The sequence below is a fragment of the Mus pahari genome, chromosome 22 (genome assembly GCF_900095145.1).
Source record: "Mus pahari chromosome 22, PAHARI_EIJ_v1.1, whole genome shotgun sequence".
Taxonomy (NCBI): domain Eukaryota; kingdom Metazoa; phylum Chordata; class Mammalia; order Rodentia; family Muridae; genus Mus; species Mus pahari.
In genome coordinates this window covers 13,975,599-13,989,304 of record NC_034611.1, presented here as the reverse complement: position 1 = coordinate 13,989,304, position 13,706 = coordinate 13,975,599, and the positions used below count along the sequence as shown (strand labels likewise).

The 13,706-nt window shown below is 44.7% G+C and overlaps 1 protein-coding gene across 1 annotated transcript; it reads left to right on the top strand.

Moving 5' to 3' along the window:
• The first annotated feature begins 319 nt into the window (after positions 1-319).
• On the top strand, positions 320-5,449 carry Penk (proenkephalin). Its single transcript, XM_021222287.1, has 3 exons — positions 320-496; positions 1,004-1,144; positions 4,485-5,449. Exons 2-3 carry the CDS (start codon positions 1,007-1,009, stop codon positions 5,154-5,156), a joined length of 810 nt encoding a protein of 269 aa, XP_021077946.1. The 5' UTR covers positions 320-496; positions 1,004-1,006; the 3' UTR covers positions 5,157-5,449.
• The last annotated feature ends 8,257 nt before the right edge of the window (positions 5,450-13,706 follow it).

Here is a 13,706-nt window from a genome sequence, read left to right as displayed (position 1 = left end):
CGAATCCGAGGGTGTCCAACAAACAGCTCACAAAAACCCAAGTCCGTCTGCCCTTTCAAACATCCCACCCACGGTGCCACCGAAGTGATTCATGCAGGGAAAGCAGTTTCCCCTTCGTGTCCTCCCCAGAGTTCCTAACTGCTCGGTGGGGGAGCCTCCGGCGCCCACTCGCACCCGCCACCCTCGGGGCCGCGTGCTGCGGGGACGTCCCCTCCCGCCAGGCATCGGCGCGGGTTGGCGTAGGGCCTGCGTCAGCTGCAGCCCGCCGGCGATTGGGGCGCGCGCGCCTCCTTCGGTTTGGGGCTAATTATAAAGTGGCTGTGGCCGCGGCCAGCAAGGCAGGCGCACACAGAGCCCCGCAGCCCAGCGACGCTGCCCGGCGCCTCGCAGAGCTCCCCGACGCGGCCGCCTTACACTTGCCTTCTTTCTTTCTCTTGCAGAGTGGCATCTGGTACACGCTCTTCCAGTAACCTGCGCCATCTGGAACAACGGCAGCGTGAGTGACTTTGCCCCAAGTCGCCCGTGCCTTGGCGACCGTCGCCTGTTCCCCTCGTTGCATGCGCTCGTCCAACTTTCTCGGGGCTCCTCATTGCTTTGGGTGTCCGGGTCCTATTCCCCCAAGCGCCTGCTCCCGAGCCGCGAACTTCAGTGTTCGCTCCAGAATCTTACCCTAAGCAACCGACGCCAGGGAAGACAGGATGCCCCAGGGAAGACAGGGCGCCCTCGGAAGGACAGGATGTCATCGGGAAAACAGGACTCCCCGTGGGAAGATAAGATACCTCCAGGAAGACCGAATGGTCCCAGGCATCACTAGGACAGCAGGAAACACTAGGGTCCAAGCTATCTCTGAGGCACCCGGGATGTTGTTGGGTTGTGGGCGGGGCTCAGAAAAGACTCTCCCTGCGGGTCCTAATCCACGACCACCCACCCGGCAAGGTTCTCTCTTAGAGAACCTTGTCAGAGACAGAACGGGTCCCCACAGGCGCGTTCTTCTCTCCTACAGCCCATGACGCGGTTCCTGAGACTTTGCACCTGGCTGCTTGCGCTTGGGTCCTGCCTCCTGGCTACAGTGCAGGCGGAATGCAGCCAGGACTGCGCTAAATGCAGCTACCGCCTGGTGCGCCCCGGCGACATCAATTTCCTGGTGAGTTGAATTTGTGGTGAGGGGCTGTTGAGCCAAGCTCACGCGGCTAACCTCGCAGACTTCTATCGGTCATTTGCGGCTGGAAGGTGCGTCACAGGAGCCTTTGAGGACCAAAGTTACCTGGCCCTTCCAAACATTGATCCCCAAGCTGTTGTCTCCCAGTTTGGGAGCCAGCCTCTCTGGGACCCTTAAGGGCTGAGGTATCTATCTCCACAAAAAAAAAAAAATTGTTTTGCCCCTGGAGTTTCAGAACCCCAAGATGTGTTCTCTTCATTACCTCGGATAGCACTTCATCTAGGCTGTCAGTAACCCCAACTTTAACACCCAAGCCCTTCAAACAACATCCTTCCTGAAAAGAATGATGTAATGTTTTTGTTAGTGGGAGTGCCCTCACTACCCCAACTCCCAACCCATTCCTGGGGTCCCTTAGCTTTGAGTCCCTCCTCACTGGAGGAAAAGGACAAGGGGAGAGGTAGAGAGTTGCCAGAAGAGGCCAGAAAAGCCCTTTAACAGTCCCATGAGCAAGGGAGATAGAATTCCCTTTGCCTTATCTTGACTGCAGCTTTATGTAAAAGCTTTGATTTGGCTGTGAGAGATGGTTGATACCCAAAGACATGGTGTCGGTCCAACAACAGCCTGTCGTTTTCAGGAGCTAGAAGAGACAAAATGGCTGTTCTCTTCAGGATAGTCCACAGCTTTCCAAACCCCAGTGGCATTCCATCAAGTCTGAATCTGTACATTTGAAATTCCAAAGGCTTCTTTTTTCCTCTCTCAGTGATCTATTGCCCTGCCTTTAAAATTCCTTGATAGTTCAAAAGAGAGTCAGTTTACACCGGAGCCTTTGAAAAAGCTTCACATTTTTTAAAAAATTCTTGAAATGAAGAAACAAAGGGGTCCCAAAATCCAAGCCAGTATTTCCAGTTAAATGTTTGTTTGCTTCGTCTGAGTGTTTTGATCATATGGTCTATTTCAGTTGCTGGAGACTAGCTTGGCCAGAAAAGCACTATATGTTTACCTTGTGGGGAAAATTGTTCCATTGTAAGTAGGAGCAGAGCTCATTCCCGGCTTTGTGCCACCTCCTATAGTCAGGAGCTTGTCGAGTGAGTGCAAATAAGAATCAACCTTGGGAATAACGGACTTTATACACAGGAGATTCATACTACACTGAAGACCGCCGTCTGGCTCCTGACACACAGCCACCGGTATTTTTATTATTTTATTTTTGAGTAGTCACAGGCATTTTAGCTCTGCTCAATGCTTGACGAGCACAGAACTCAAAACACGTCGCATAAGGTTCACCACCATCTGTGTAATTAATGGTGACTGAATTCCTAGAAGAGTTATAATCTGACTTCAAATAATATCAGATTTACTAAGTTATATGATCTGGGAACTCAAATGTAAGTGATATTTTAACAATACCTAGTCAAGAAAATTTCCCTCAACTGTTCAGTTTACCAAGCGCAAAAATGATGCTCGTCCTCCTGTTCCAAGGAGCATGAGCAGAGGTTCTTGTTTAGCAACCAACCCCCAGACAGCAGAGACACTTGCGGTTTCCTTGATACGTTAAATCTTTGTACTCTGTTCTTATCCTTGATGCAGATGACAAAGGGCACATACAGTATGTACCAGTTAGGGAAAAGCCTTTATCCATCAAAAAACATCTTCAGAAGAATTTTGATTGAGTAATTGTAGCATACATTTAATATTATTTTCTCATTGACAGAGATTTAGTTAATACTCAGATGTTGTTAAAATAATAGCAGTTCTGGAATAATAGCTAGAGGTCATGGGCAAAATGAGGTTACCCAGGCAAAGGTATGTAGTAGCTTGATTGATTTACCAAGTTCTGCCATGAGGTAGGTAAAAGATACTGAGATGAGACTGCCTGCTGTCTAGAACTTTCCATCCAGTGTGCTCTAGATTGTAGAATGCGGCATGCAATAAGTGTCTCAAAAGCTACATGAGTGACATTCATTTTTTTGGCAACAAGGTCATGAACACACATTTTTAGAGTGGAAATCTTACTGCCACTCAGACATCTTAAGCTTTTTATAATATTTTGAGTCTTCTTTAATCATATATGTTCAAGAAAAAAATGGAATTATTTTAATTGGCTCCTCTTTAACTTTCTCATATTCCCACATATTTATTTTCTTATACACAAAACTAAATTAACCATTCAAAGTTGGTTAACATTATGAATCCAGAATATTTTGTTGTGAAACTGAGGTGTGTATTTAATATGAACATATGATTTTTAAGTTCCAAGAAAGGGCCTAGATTTTCTGTCTAAATCAAGGGACTGTAGCCTGGCATGTGTAAGGAGATTTTAGGAAGTTGTGATGCCCCCTGAAAGGCTTAGGAACATCATAGAATTGTCTAATGTTATCTGATATTTGTGTTATTTTTTATTATAGACAAGTAATTGGACATTTTTTTAAAAAAAAATATAGTCTGAGCAGGGTAATTTAAGATGCATAGCTTAAAGCTTACCATAGCTTGAGTTTAATTACTCTATAGTGGCTTGAGTTTAATAACTGTATAATAAGAAAGTGTGATTACATGCAGTTAATTCCTCCTTTATTTAAGAGTATGACTACTGAAAACAACCTGTTTTGTATACCGATAGCTTAATCTTAAGAAAATAATATGAATAATCTGTGCGTTTCCATCCAGGTAAATGACAGGAATTGGTTCAAAGTGATGGAATCTGTTTTAATCAGCCAAGAAAAAAGCAAAAGATCAAAGCGTCTCAATTTTTTAACCAATCTTTACATAGGATCCAAATAACTTACAGTGTGTTATAGTGTATTGAATGGTTTTCTCTTATGGAAAGAGTGTAGGCTTTCCCTTTAAAGGTTAAAAGTATTTGCAAGGAGATGGGAGTAAATGAGGTACTTATTAGTAAATCTCATGCATGTCATTAATAAAGATTGCCTCTCTGAGATAAAGACATGGAGAGAATGTTTAGGAAATATCCCTAATCAGGTACACAGAAATTTCTCCCTCGGGGCTCACAAAGTCTCAGACAAAATTGCATCTTCCATGGGAAACAGTGCAGTGAGATTGCGCTCTGAAGGCAGCCACTTGACTCAGAATTGAGGATGTATCCCTTGAAACACTGACGTGGCACACCACATACAACAAGATCTCTAACAAGACTCTAGTACCCTCTCCCTTCCTTGTTCCAGTGCTCCTGAACCATTGCTAGTTCAGCTGGAGTGAAAGCTATGACAGAGAGAAGCTGGCCTTTTTCTGTGGCAGTGTGTGTACTAAAGCAGGTAATAGTCCACCACTCAGAAGGGTCTCCTAATCACTCATCTCCTTGACTTTGCAGGCATGCACACTGGAATGTGAAGGACAGCTGCCTTCTTTCAAAATCTGGGAGACCTGCAAGGATCTCCTGCAGGTGTCTAAGCCCGAGTTCCCTTGGGATAACCTCGACATGTACAAAGACAGCAGCAAACAGGATGAGAGCCACTTGCTAGCTAAGAAGTACGGAGGGTTCATGAAACGGTATGGAGGCTTCATGAAGAAGATGGATGAGCTTTATCCCGTGGAGCCAGAAGAAGAAGCGAATGGAGGAGAGATCCTTGCCAAGAGGTATGGCGGCTTCATGAAGAAGGATGCAGATGAGGGAGACACCTTGGCCAACTCCTCCGACCTGCTGAAAGAGCTGCTGGGAACGGGAGACAACCGTGCGAAAGATGGCCACCAACAGGAGAGCACCAACAATGACGAAGACAACGTGAGCAAGAGGTATGGGGGCTTCATGAGAAGCCTCAAAAGAAGCCCCCAACTGGAAGATGAAGCAAAAGAGCTGCAGAAGCGCTACGGGGGCTTCATGAGAAGGGTGGGACGCCCCGAGTGGTGGATGGACTACCAGAAGAGATACGGGGGCTTCCTGAAGCGCTTTGCTGAGTCTCTGCCCTCCGACGAAGAAGGCGAAAGTTACTCGAAAGAAGTTCCTGAGATAGAGAAAAGATACGGGGGCTTCATGCGGTTCTGAAGCCCTTTCCCAGCAGTGACCCCAGCCCCCACTAGCCTGCTCCATCCCCCATGAGCAACTGCCCCGTCAATGATGTTTCTCGTCACGTGCCGCTTTGTGCTGTACAGTTGGATAACTACACGGCCTGAAAGCTGTGATTTTAGGGGGTCTGTGTTCTTTTGAGTCTTGAAGCATCAGTATTGGTCTCTCGTGGCTTTGTTGTTATCAATAGTTTGTCACCTCATCCCTTCTGACGAAACGTCAATAAATGCTTATTTGTATATAAATATAATAAACCCGTGGCCCCAACTGCACAATGATATTGTAAGAACTGGCTGTCATTTGTCTGTGGGTAAATGCTAGATTAAGAGACAGTGCTGCCACCTGCTATGACAGAATAATCACTGACTTTTTTTCTTTCCTGACCCAGGCTACAAAATATTTTTTATTAAACTCTTTATTAATATATGAACTCTTAAACAAGTAAGTGCAATAGAACGAAATTGAATGAAAAGACAATTTAACCACGTTTTATACATACAGAATGGGAAGGCCAGAGCAGCTGAGTACTTAGTCTAGATTTGCTCAGGAGTTGAACCAGGAGTGGGATTACAGCCCTAAAATTCTTGTTCCTAGTTAATGTCCTTTATACCCCATTTTCTCCTTTCCATCCAGTAGTCCAGCAAGAACAGGAAGAATTTGGCAACATCTTGTTCATCATTGCATGCCCTTTGCAATGATATAGCTAATGAGTGGCATGAATGAAGTGTATCAATGAATTCATCGGGCAAACAGACAATCCAGAAGGGCTCTGTGACTGTTTTGTGATATGAATTCTCAAAACACAAGGGGCTGATATTTCACATTAACAAAGGCATTTGGGGAGCATTCAGATATCAAAAATGCAATCTTTTTTTTTTTTTTTTTCACATCTCTGGTTGAAATTACAGGCAGCATTGCCCATCCACTCGCTTACCCAGAATCCTCAGCTATATCTCTCCCCTGGAGAAACACATCTCAGTCCTTGGAAGCAAGAATCCAACCTTTACTATCAGAAAGTGAGAGAAGTGAGAGGGCCCTGCCTTCTGCCTTCCTCACAATACATTATCCAGAATAAAATAGGCATGTGTGCTTGCATTACAATCTGTCTGAGAACACAGAACACAGCGTGGTTGGACAGGTTGTTTTGCAAGCAAGCACATGCAGGAAGCCTTTCTTTCCTACTTGGGGGTACTACACAAACTGGGCCAAAATGCTATTACCAGACAGTAATAGACAGCTGTCTGCCACGGCCTCTCATCACTTGTCTCCTGTCGCAAGGACCACACGGTGTCCGTGATGTACCAGTCTCACACACTGCAACAGAAGCAGGAACTCAAACGGTGCCCAGAAAGCTGCTCGGGGGAGGAACTAACAGCGCAGAGGGTCTGAGAATTAGCAAGTCAGCAAAGGTGGATGAGAGGAAATGGCTTTTCCCTTTTACTCTAGATTACAGGACGCTGAGCCCAGGTGAACTAGCACGTGGTGCGCCATCCCCAGCCCAGGACTGATTATACCAGGGATCTTTTCAGGCTTCTCTTGATTTCCAGATGTCCCGTGTTGCCCAGCCTGCAGTTTCATCATTAGAATTTTTTGCTTTAACTCTTCAAGGCCTGGATATTTTCAAGAGCGTTCTGTCTAAATTCTGAGGGGCTGTTATCTAAGGCCACCTGAACACCCTGTCTGGACAGACTCCTGGGCTCTGGCTGTAGCCCTCAGTGCGTGTTGAGCAAAAAGTACAAGGACTCCGGGGATTTAATATGAACAGAAGCCTTGGCTGCCTTAAGGACGCTGAGAGAAGTGTAGGCGAAGAGGAATGAAGATCACATCACCTGCAGAGGGCGCTGCTGCTCCACTCTGATCTTTTCTGGTCTGTTCTTCATTCCTACTCACCTGCATTTCCACACCCCACAGGGCAGTCTGGTCTTAGCATTCCTTGTGAGGGTTAATATGTGTGAGCTCTGAGACCAGCTGGCCTGCGTAGAAATCCAGACAGCTACAGGATGGAAGCTCTCCCTGCCTAACTTCCTCCCTTGCCCTGGTCAAAGTAAACCAAACCCTTAGGCCAGAGAGTCAGCATGCTGTCAGACTGACAGGGACGCTCCTGTTGTTTCTCAGCCTTCCATTTCTTCAGGCAAATCACTGACCCTCCACCAGCTGCCCCTGTCAGCTGGGTTTTTCAGGGAGGTAATGGTGTCTGAGCTCAGACGTGGGCTCCTTTGTGTCCTACAAGAGCGCAGCTACTTTCAGATAACCTCTTGATCGTTTTTTTCTCCTTGTTCGTCACACACGTGGCTAGCCCATGTAATCAGTTACTCGCATGCTGCCATATATCTGTCTAAACCACAGAAGGAGCAGCGTCAAGAGTGAGCCTCGGCATAAACTGGACTCTGAGTGATTATGTGCTGCTGTTGGCTTCTTGACGTTGAAAAGCAGGTCATGTGGGTGGGGGTGCATTGTCAGAGAGAGTGGGGGTAACATGCATGGGCAGGTAATTCAGGAGAAATGTCTGTACTTTCCACTACGTTTTGGTATATACCTAAAATGGCTCTTTTAAAAAAGAGCATTTGTTTTATCCAAAAAACAAATGGCATAAAGAGTCCGGGCCTTATGACTATATGGGCTTAGAGAAGATGGGAGATGGCCCTGTGCTTCCAGCATTTGTGTTCGCCATTTCTTTCCTGAAATTTCTACTGCACTCACAGAAAACAGTTTATTCATTCGTTGACCAAATGAATGAAGTCCACGGCACAGTTTTCTGGTGACAGAGAGTTCCAGGACAAAAAGAAGAGGGTGGGTAAGCTGACGCACCAACAAGAAAACCTTGACATTGGTTCACACGCTGGCCCATCATTTGTGGTCTCTGGAGAGGCAATGCATCATTGGTGGAACCAGGTAGGGAGAAAGCCTTATCGGTCGGGAAGCAGAGGGAACGAGAATGGAGTCCTCCAATCCACAATGACTTGACTCCAATGTACGGACCTCCTAAGGAGCCTTCCCTCTCCCAGTGCAGCCTTTAACACACAAACCATCAAGAGACTCAACATCCAAATTAAGTCACACATCCATGAGCCACTACCCAGGCAGTAAGTTGTAAAATAACAGCTAATACTCCAAACCCTTCTCAAGGCTCCTCATTTCCCATTCAGACTTCCAAGCCCAAGGACTAATTCATCTATTTTAAACTTCACACAGATCTATCAGTGACCCAGTTTGTACTGATGAGGTTCATTCATGAACCTGCACATAACTGTGGTTTATTATCCTTATTGTTAATGTTCATTTGTATGACGCTTACTGAGTTCCAATTCCATGCTGAGTTGACACGTGACTGTCTCAAAGTTTGACCACTATAAATAGTACTTCCATAAATATCTTTGCCCATGTCTCCTCTTACATATTTTTCTCCGGTATGTAAAACAGCAGATTTTCCTGATCATATTCTAATGCTGATCATAGTATCAAGGATATTTATTAATTTAATTATAGGCTCTTACCTGAACTGGTACAGCACATGGTAGTCTGCTGTTAGTCTCTCATCATCTCAGCCATTCTGTTTTAATTTACACTTTCCCAAATACAGATGAGATAGTTATTTTATATACCAACTATTGGTATATTCACTTATTTTGATATTCAAATACATTTCTCTGGATACATATCTGACCTGTCATGTTTATTTATTAATTTATTTATTTGTAGCCTAGAACTTGCTATGTAGACCAGGCTGCCCTCAGACACAGAGAAGTCCATCTGCCTCTGTTTCTAGAGTGCTGAAATTAAGGCTGTGCTCTTCTTTGCCTTGCCTAAATGTTTTGGATTATTTGTTTGTTTATAAAGCAACCCCGGCAATCATTTTTACTCTCTCAAATCCATCCATCGCCATGATTGTGGAGTGTGTGGCATTTGTTCACTCAGTGCACTCTGTCTGCGCTTCCCAATGTCATCTGTTTTCAACATCTAAGTGGGGTGTTGGTGTTGTACAGCCCTCTCCTTTTGTCTCCATGGGCTGGGGAGACCTGAGACGATCCTCCCAGGACACACTTAGCAAGCGGAGGGAGCATAGGCCTTTCTGATGTTGGAAGGCTGAGTCATTTCAAAGAACAAATTCCTGGGTCTGAAGTGGAGCACCTACCATTTCTTCATCCTTAGGCTCCAGCCTGTCTCCTCACAATGCAGGGTGCCAGGGAGTCCTGAAGGGAACTTGAGGACTGCCCTCATTTCCAGAGCAAACTAGAAGGGGGTTCATACAGAAACTCAAAGAGCCTATGTTCCCCGAAGTGAAAGTTGGATCTTCCAAGGATGAAGACACCCAAAGAGCTATGGATACACTGGGTGCAGAACAAGTCTAACATGAGGAAGGCCCTACGCTCCCTAAGAGGACAGTCCAGAGGAGGACCTCCAGCTTGAAATCAGTAGTGAGGCAGGAGTCGGTGCCTTCGCTAAGGAGTTTGCTGCAGGGGAGTCGTTGAAGTTGGTGTTGATGGCAGAAAATGTTTCCAGTTTCCCCCCCCCCCTTTTACTAGCCAAATTGTTCATCAGTTAACTATGAGGTGAATGATGTAAGCAGGAGATGGAAGTGAAAATGAGGGACCACTGGAGCCTGCTTATTTCCAGCTTACTTCTGCATGATGGCAGAGTGACGCAACAGCAAGCAGATAGAGCTGCTGCGGAAAGCTGACTGCAGCTTGCTCTTCAGATAGATATTAGAAGTAACACTTATTAAGTGGATATTAGCCATAAAGTAAAGGATAGCCGTGCCTGAATCAACAGACCCAAAGACTCTAAAGATCAAGGACAGCCAAAGGGAGAATGCTTGAATATCACTCAGAAGAGGAAATAAAATAGATACTAGAGCTAGATGGAAAGAGGGAACCGGATCGGAGAGGGATGCGGAAGGGAAGGGGAGAGTTGGGGATGGGGGTGGAGGTAGACAGGAGAGTGAAGGGTAAAAGGTGTGTGTGGGGGGTGCATCTCTAGGACATGCCAGAGACCTGAGATGGGAGAAGTTCCAGGGAGTCTATGGAAGTGACTATAGCTGAGATTCCTAACACTGGGGGATATGGAGCCTGAAGTGGCCACCTCCTGTAGTCAGGCAGAATTCCCAGTGGAGGGATTAGGAAATCAACTCCCCTACAGAACCTTCGATTCAAAATTTGTCCTCCCTACAAGAAGTACAGGGACAAAGATGGAGCAGAGACTGACGGAATGGCCAACTAATGACTGGCCCAATTTGAGACCCATCCCATGGTCAAAAAACCAATCCCTGACACTATTAATGGTACTCCTATATGCTTGTATTCAGGAGCCTAGCAAAACTGTCCTCTGAGAGGCTCCACCCAGCAGCTGACCAAAACAGATGCAGAAACCCACAGCCAAACATTGGATGGAACTCCAGGAGTCTTGTGCAAGAGCTGGGGGAAAGACTGGGAGACCCAAAGGGGAATAGGAACTCCACAAGACCAGCAGAGTCTACTAACCAGGACCCTTCAGGGCTCCCAAAGACTGAACCGCCAACAAAACAGCATACACAGGCTGGGTCTAGGACCCCGCATATTTGTAGCCGATGTGCAGCTTAGTCTTCATGAAGGTCCCCCAACTAGAGCAGAGGTTGTCCCTGAATCTGTTGCCTGCCTGTGGATCTGGTTCCCCAGACTGGAATGTCATGTCTGGCCTTATTGGTAAAGATTACACTTAGTCCTTGCAGAGATTTGATGTGCCAGAGTAGGGTGGTACTAAGAGGAGCCTCTCCTTTCTCAGAGGAGAAGGAAGGAGGGACTATGTGAGGGAGGAACTGGGAGGTGGGGAGCTATGATAGGGATGTAATTAATTAATTAATTAATTAATTAATGGAGAAAAATTAACACTCCTGGGGCTGAAGAGATGACTGGAGACACCGGCTGCTCTCCCAGAGGGCCCCAGTTCTATTCCAATCACCCATAAGGAAGATGACAACTGTAACTCCAGTTCCAATCCAATGCCCTTTACTAGTCTTGGCAGGAATGTGGTGTATACAGGAAAAACACAAATACATACAATTCTAAGGAAAACACACCTCTTCCATCTGCTCTAGCGTCCACAGCAGCAACTGCTCTAACAGTTCAGCATTTAAATATATTTAATAAGTAAATAAAATACACATAATGTGTATGGACATGTACAGTCTTATTTTGTTTTTAATATGAATAAAACAATGGTCCACGTATTGTCCTGTTACCTTCTCATTTACGAAACTGGCAATAGCTCTACTTCAACAGGCTGACCTGATGCTGATTATTGCATCAATATTCTATAAATGTATTCTTCCTTTTAACAACTTTATCAATAAATAACTTTCCATATTAATACTATAAAAAGTATTTCAGTAAATATTCTTTTTTATATACATTTTCATTAGATATTTTCTTCATTTACATTTCAAGTGTTATCCCCAAAGTCCCCTATACCCTCTGCCCTCCCTGCTCCCCAACCCACACACTCCCGCTTCCTGGCCCTGGCATTCTCCGGTATTTGGGCATATGATATTCTCAAGACGAAGGACCTCTCCTCCCATTGATGGCTGACTAGGCCATCCTCTGCTACATATGCAACTAGAGACACAGTTCTGTGGGGTACTGGTTAGTTCATATTGTTGATCCTCCTATAGGGTTGCCGACCCATTTACCTCCTTGGTTACTTTCTCTAGCTCCTTCTTTAAGGGCCCTGTGTTCCATCCAATAGATGACTATGAGCATCCACTTCTGTATTTGCCAGACACTGGCATTGCCTCACAAGAGAGAGCAATATCAGGGTCCTGTCAGCAAAATCTTGCAGGCATATACAATAGTGTCTGGGTTTGGTGGTTGTATATGGGATGGATCCTCAGATGGGGCAGTCTCTGGATGGTTCTTTCTACTGTCTCAGCTCTGAACTTTGTCTATGTAGCTCCTTCCCTGGGTATTTTGTTCCCCATTCTAAGAAGGAACAACGTATTCATATTTTGGTCATCTTCTTAAGTTTCATGTATTTTGTAAATTGTATGTAGGGTAGACTAAGTTTCTGTGCTAATGTCCATTTATCAGTGGGTGTATTTCATGTGTGTTCTTTTGTGATTGGGTTACATCACTCAGGATGATATACTCCAGATACATTCATTTGCCCAAGATTTCATAAATTCATTGTTTTTAATAGCTGAGTAGTACTCCATTGTGTAAATGTACCACAGTTTCTGTACCCATTCCTCTATTGAGGGACATCTGGGTTCTTTCCAGCTACTGGCTATTATAAATAAGGCTGCTATGAACATAGTGGAGCATGTGTCCTATTACAAGTTGGAACATCTTCTGGGTATATGCCCAGGAGAGGTATTGGTGGATCTTCCAGTAGTACTATGTCCAATTTTCTGAGGAACCGCCAGACTGATTTCCAGAGTGTTTGTACCAGCTTGCAATCCCACCAGAAATGGAGGAGTGTTCCACTTTCTCCACATCCTCACCAGCATCTGCTGTCACCTGAATTTCTGATCTTAGCCATTCTGACTGGTGTGAGGTGGAATCTCGGTGTTGTTTGATTTGCATTTCCCTAATGATTAAGGATGTTGAAGATTTTTTAGGTGCTTCTCAGCCATTTGGTATTCCTCAGTTGAGAATTCTTTGTTTAGCTATGTACCTCATTTTTTTAATAGGGTTATTTGATTTTCTGGAGTCCGTCTTCTTGAGTTCCTTATATATATTGGATATTAGTCCCCTATCTGATTTAGGATTGGTAAAGATCCTTTCCAATCTGTTGGTGGCCTTTTTGTCTTGTTGACAGTGTCTTTTGCCTTACAGAACTTTTGCAATTTAATGAAATCCCATTTGTCAATTCTTGATCTTATAGCACAAGCCATTGCTGTTCTGTTCAGAAATTGTTTCCCTGTGCCCATATCTTCGAGGTTTTTCCCCACTTTCTCCTCTATCAATTTCAGTGTCGCTGGTTTTATGTGGAGTTCCTTGATCCACTTAGACTTGAGCTTTGTACAAGGATAAAAGACTGGATCATTTCACTTTCTTCTAGATGCTAAACAACAATTGACCCACCAGCATTTGTTGAAGATGCTGTCATCTTTCCACTGGATGGTTTTAGCTCCTTTGTCAAAGATCAAGTTACCATAGGTGTGGGGGTTCATTTCTGGATCTTCAATTCTAGTCCATTGATCTACCTGTCTGTCATTGTAACAATACCATGGAGTTTTTATGACATTTGCTCTGTAGTATAGCTTGAGGTCAGGCATGGTGATTCCCCCAGAGGTTCTTTTATTGTTGAGAATAGTTTTTGCTATCATAAGATTTTTGTTATTCCATATGAATTTGCAAATTGGTCTTTCTAATTCTGTGAAGTTGGAATTTTGATGGGGATTGCATTGAATCTGTAGATTGCTTTCAGCAAGATAGCCATTTTGACTATGTTAATTCTGCCAATCCATGGGAGATCTTTCCATCTTCTGAGATCTTCTTCAATTTCTTTCTTTAGGGATTTGAAGTTCTTATCATACAGATCTTTCACTTCCTTAGA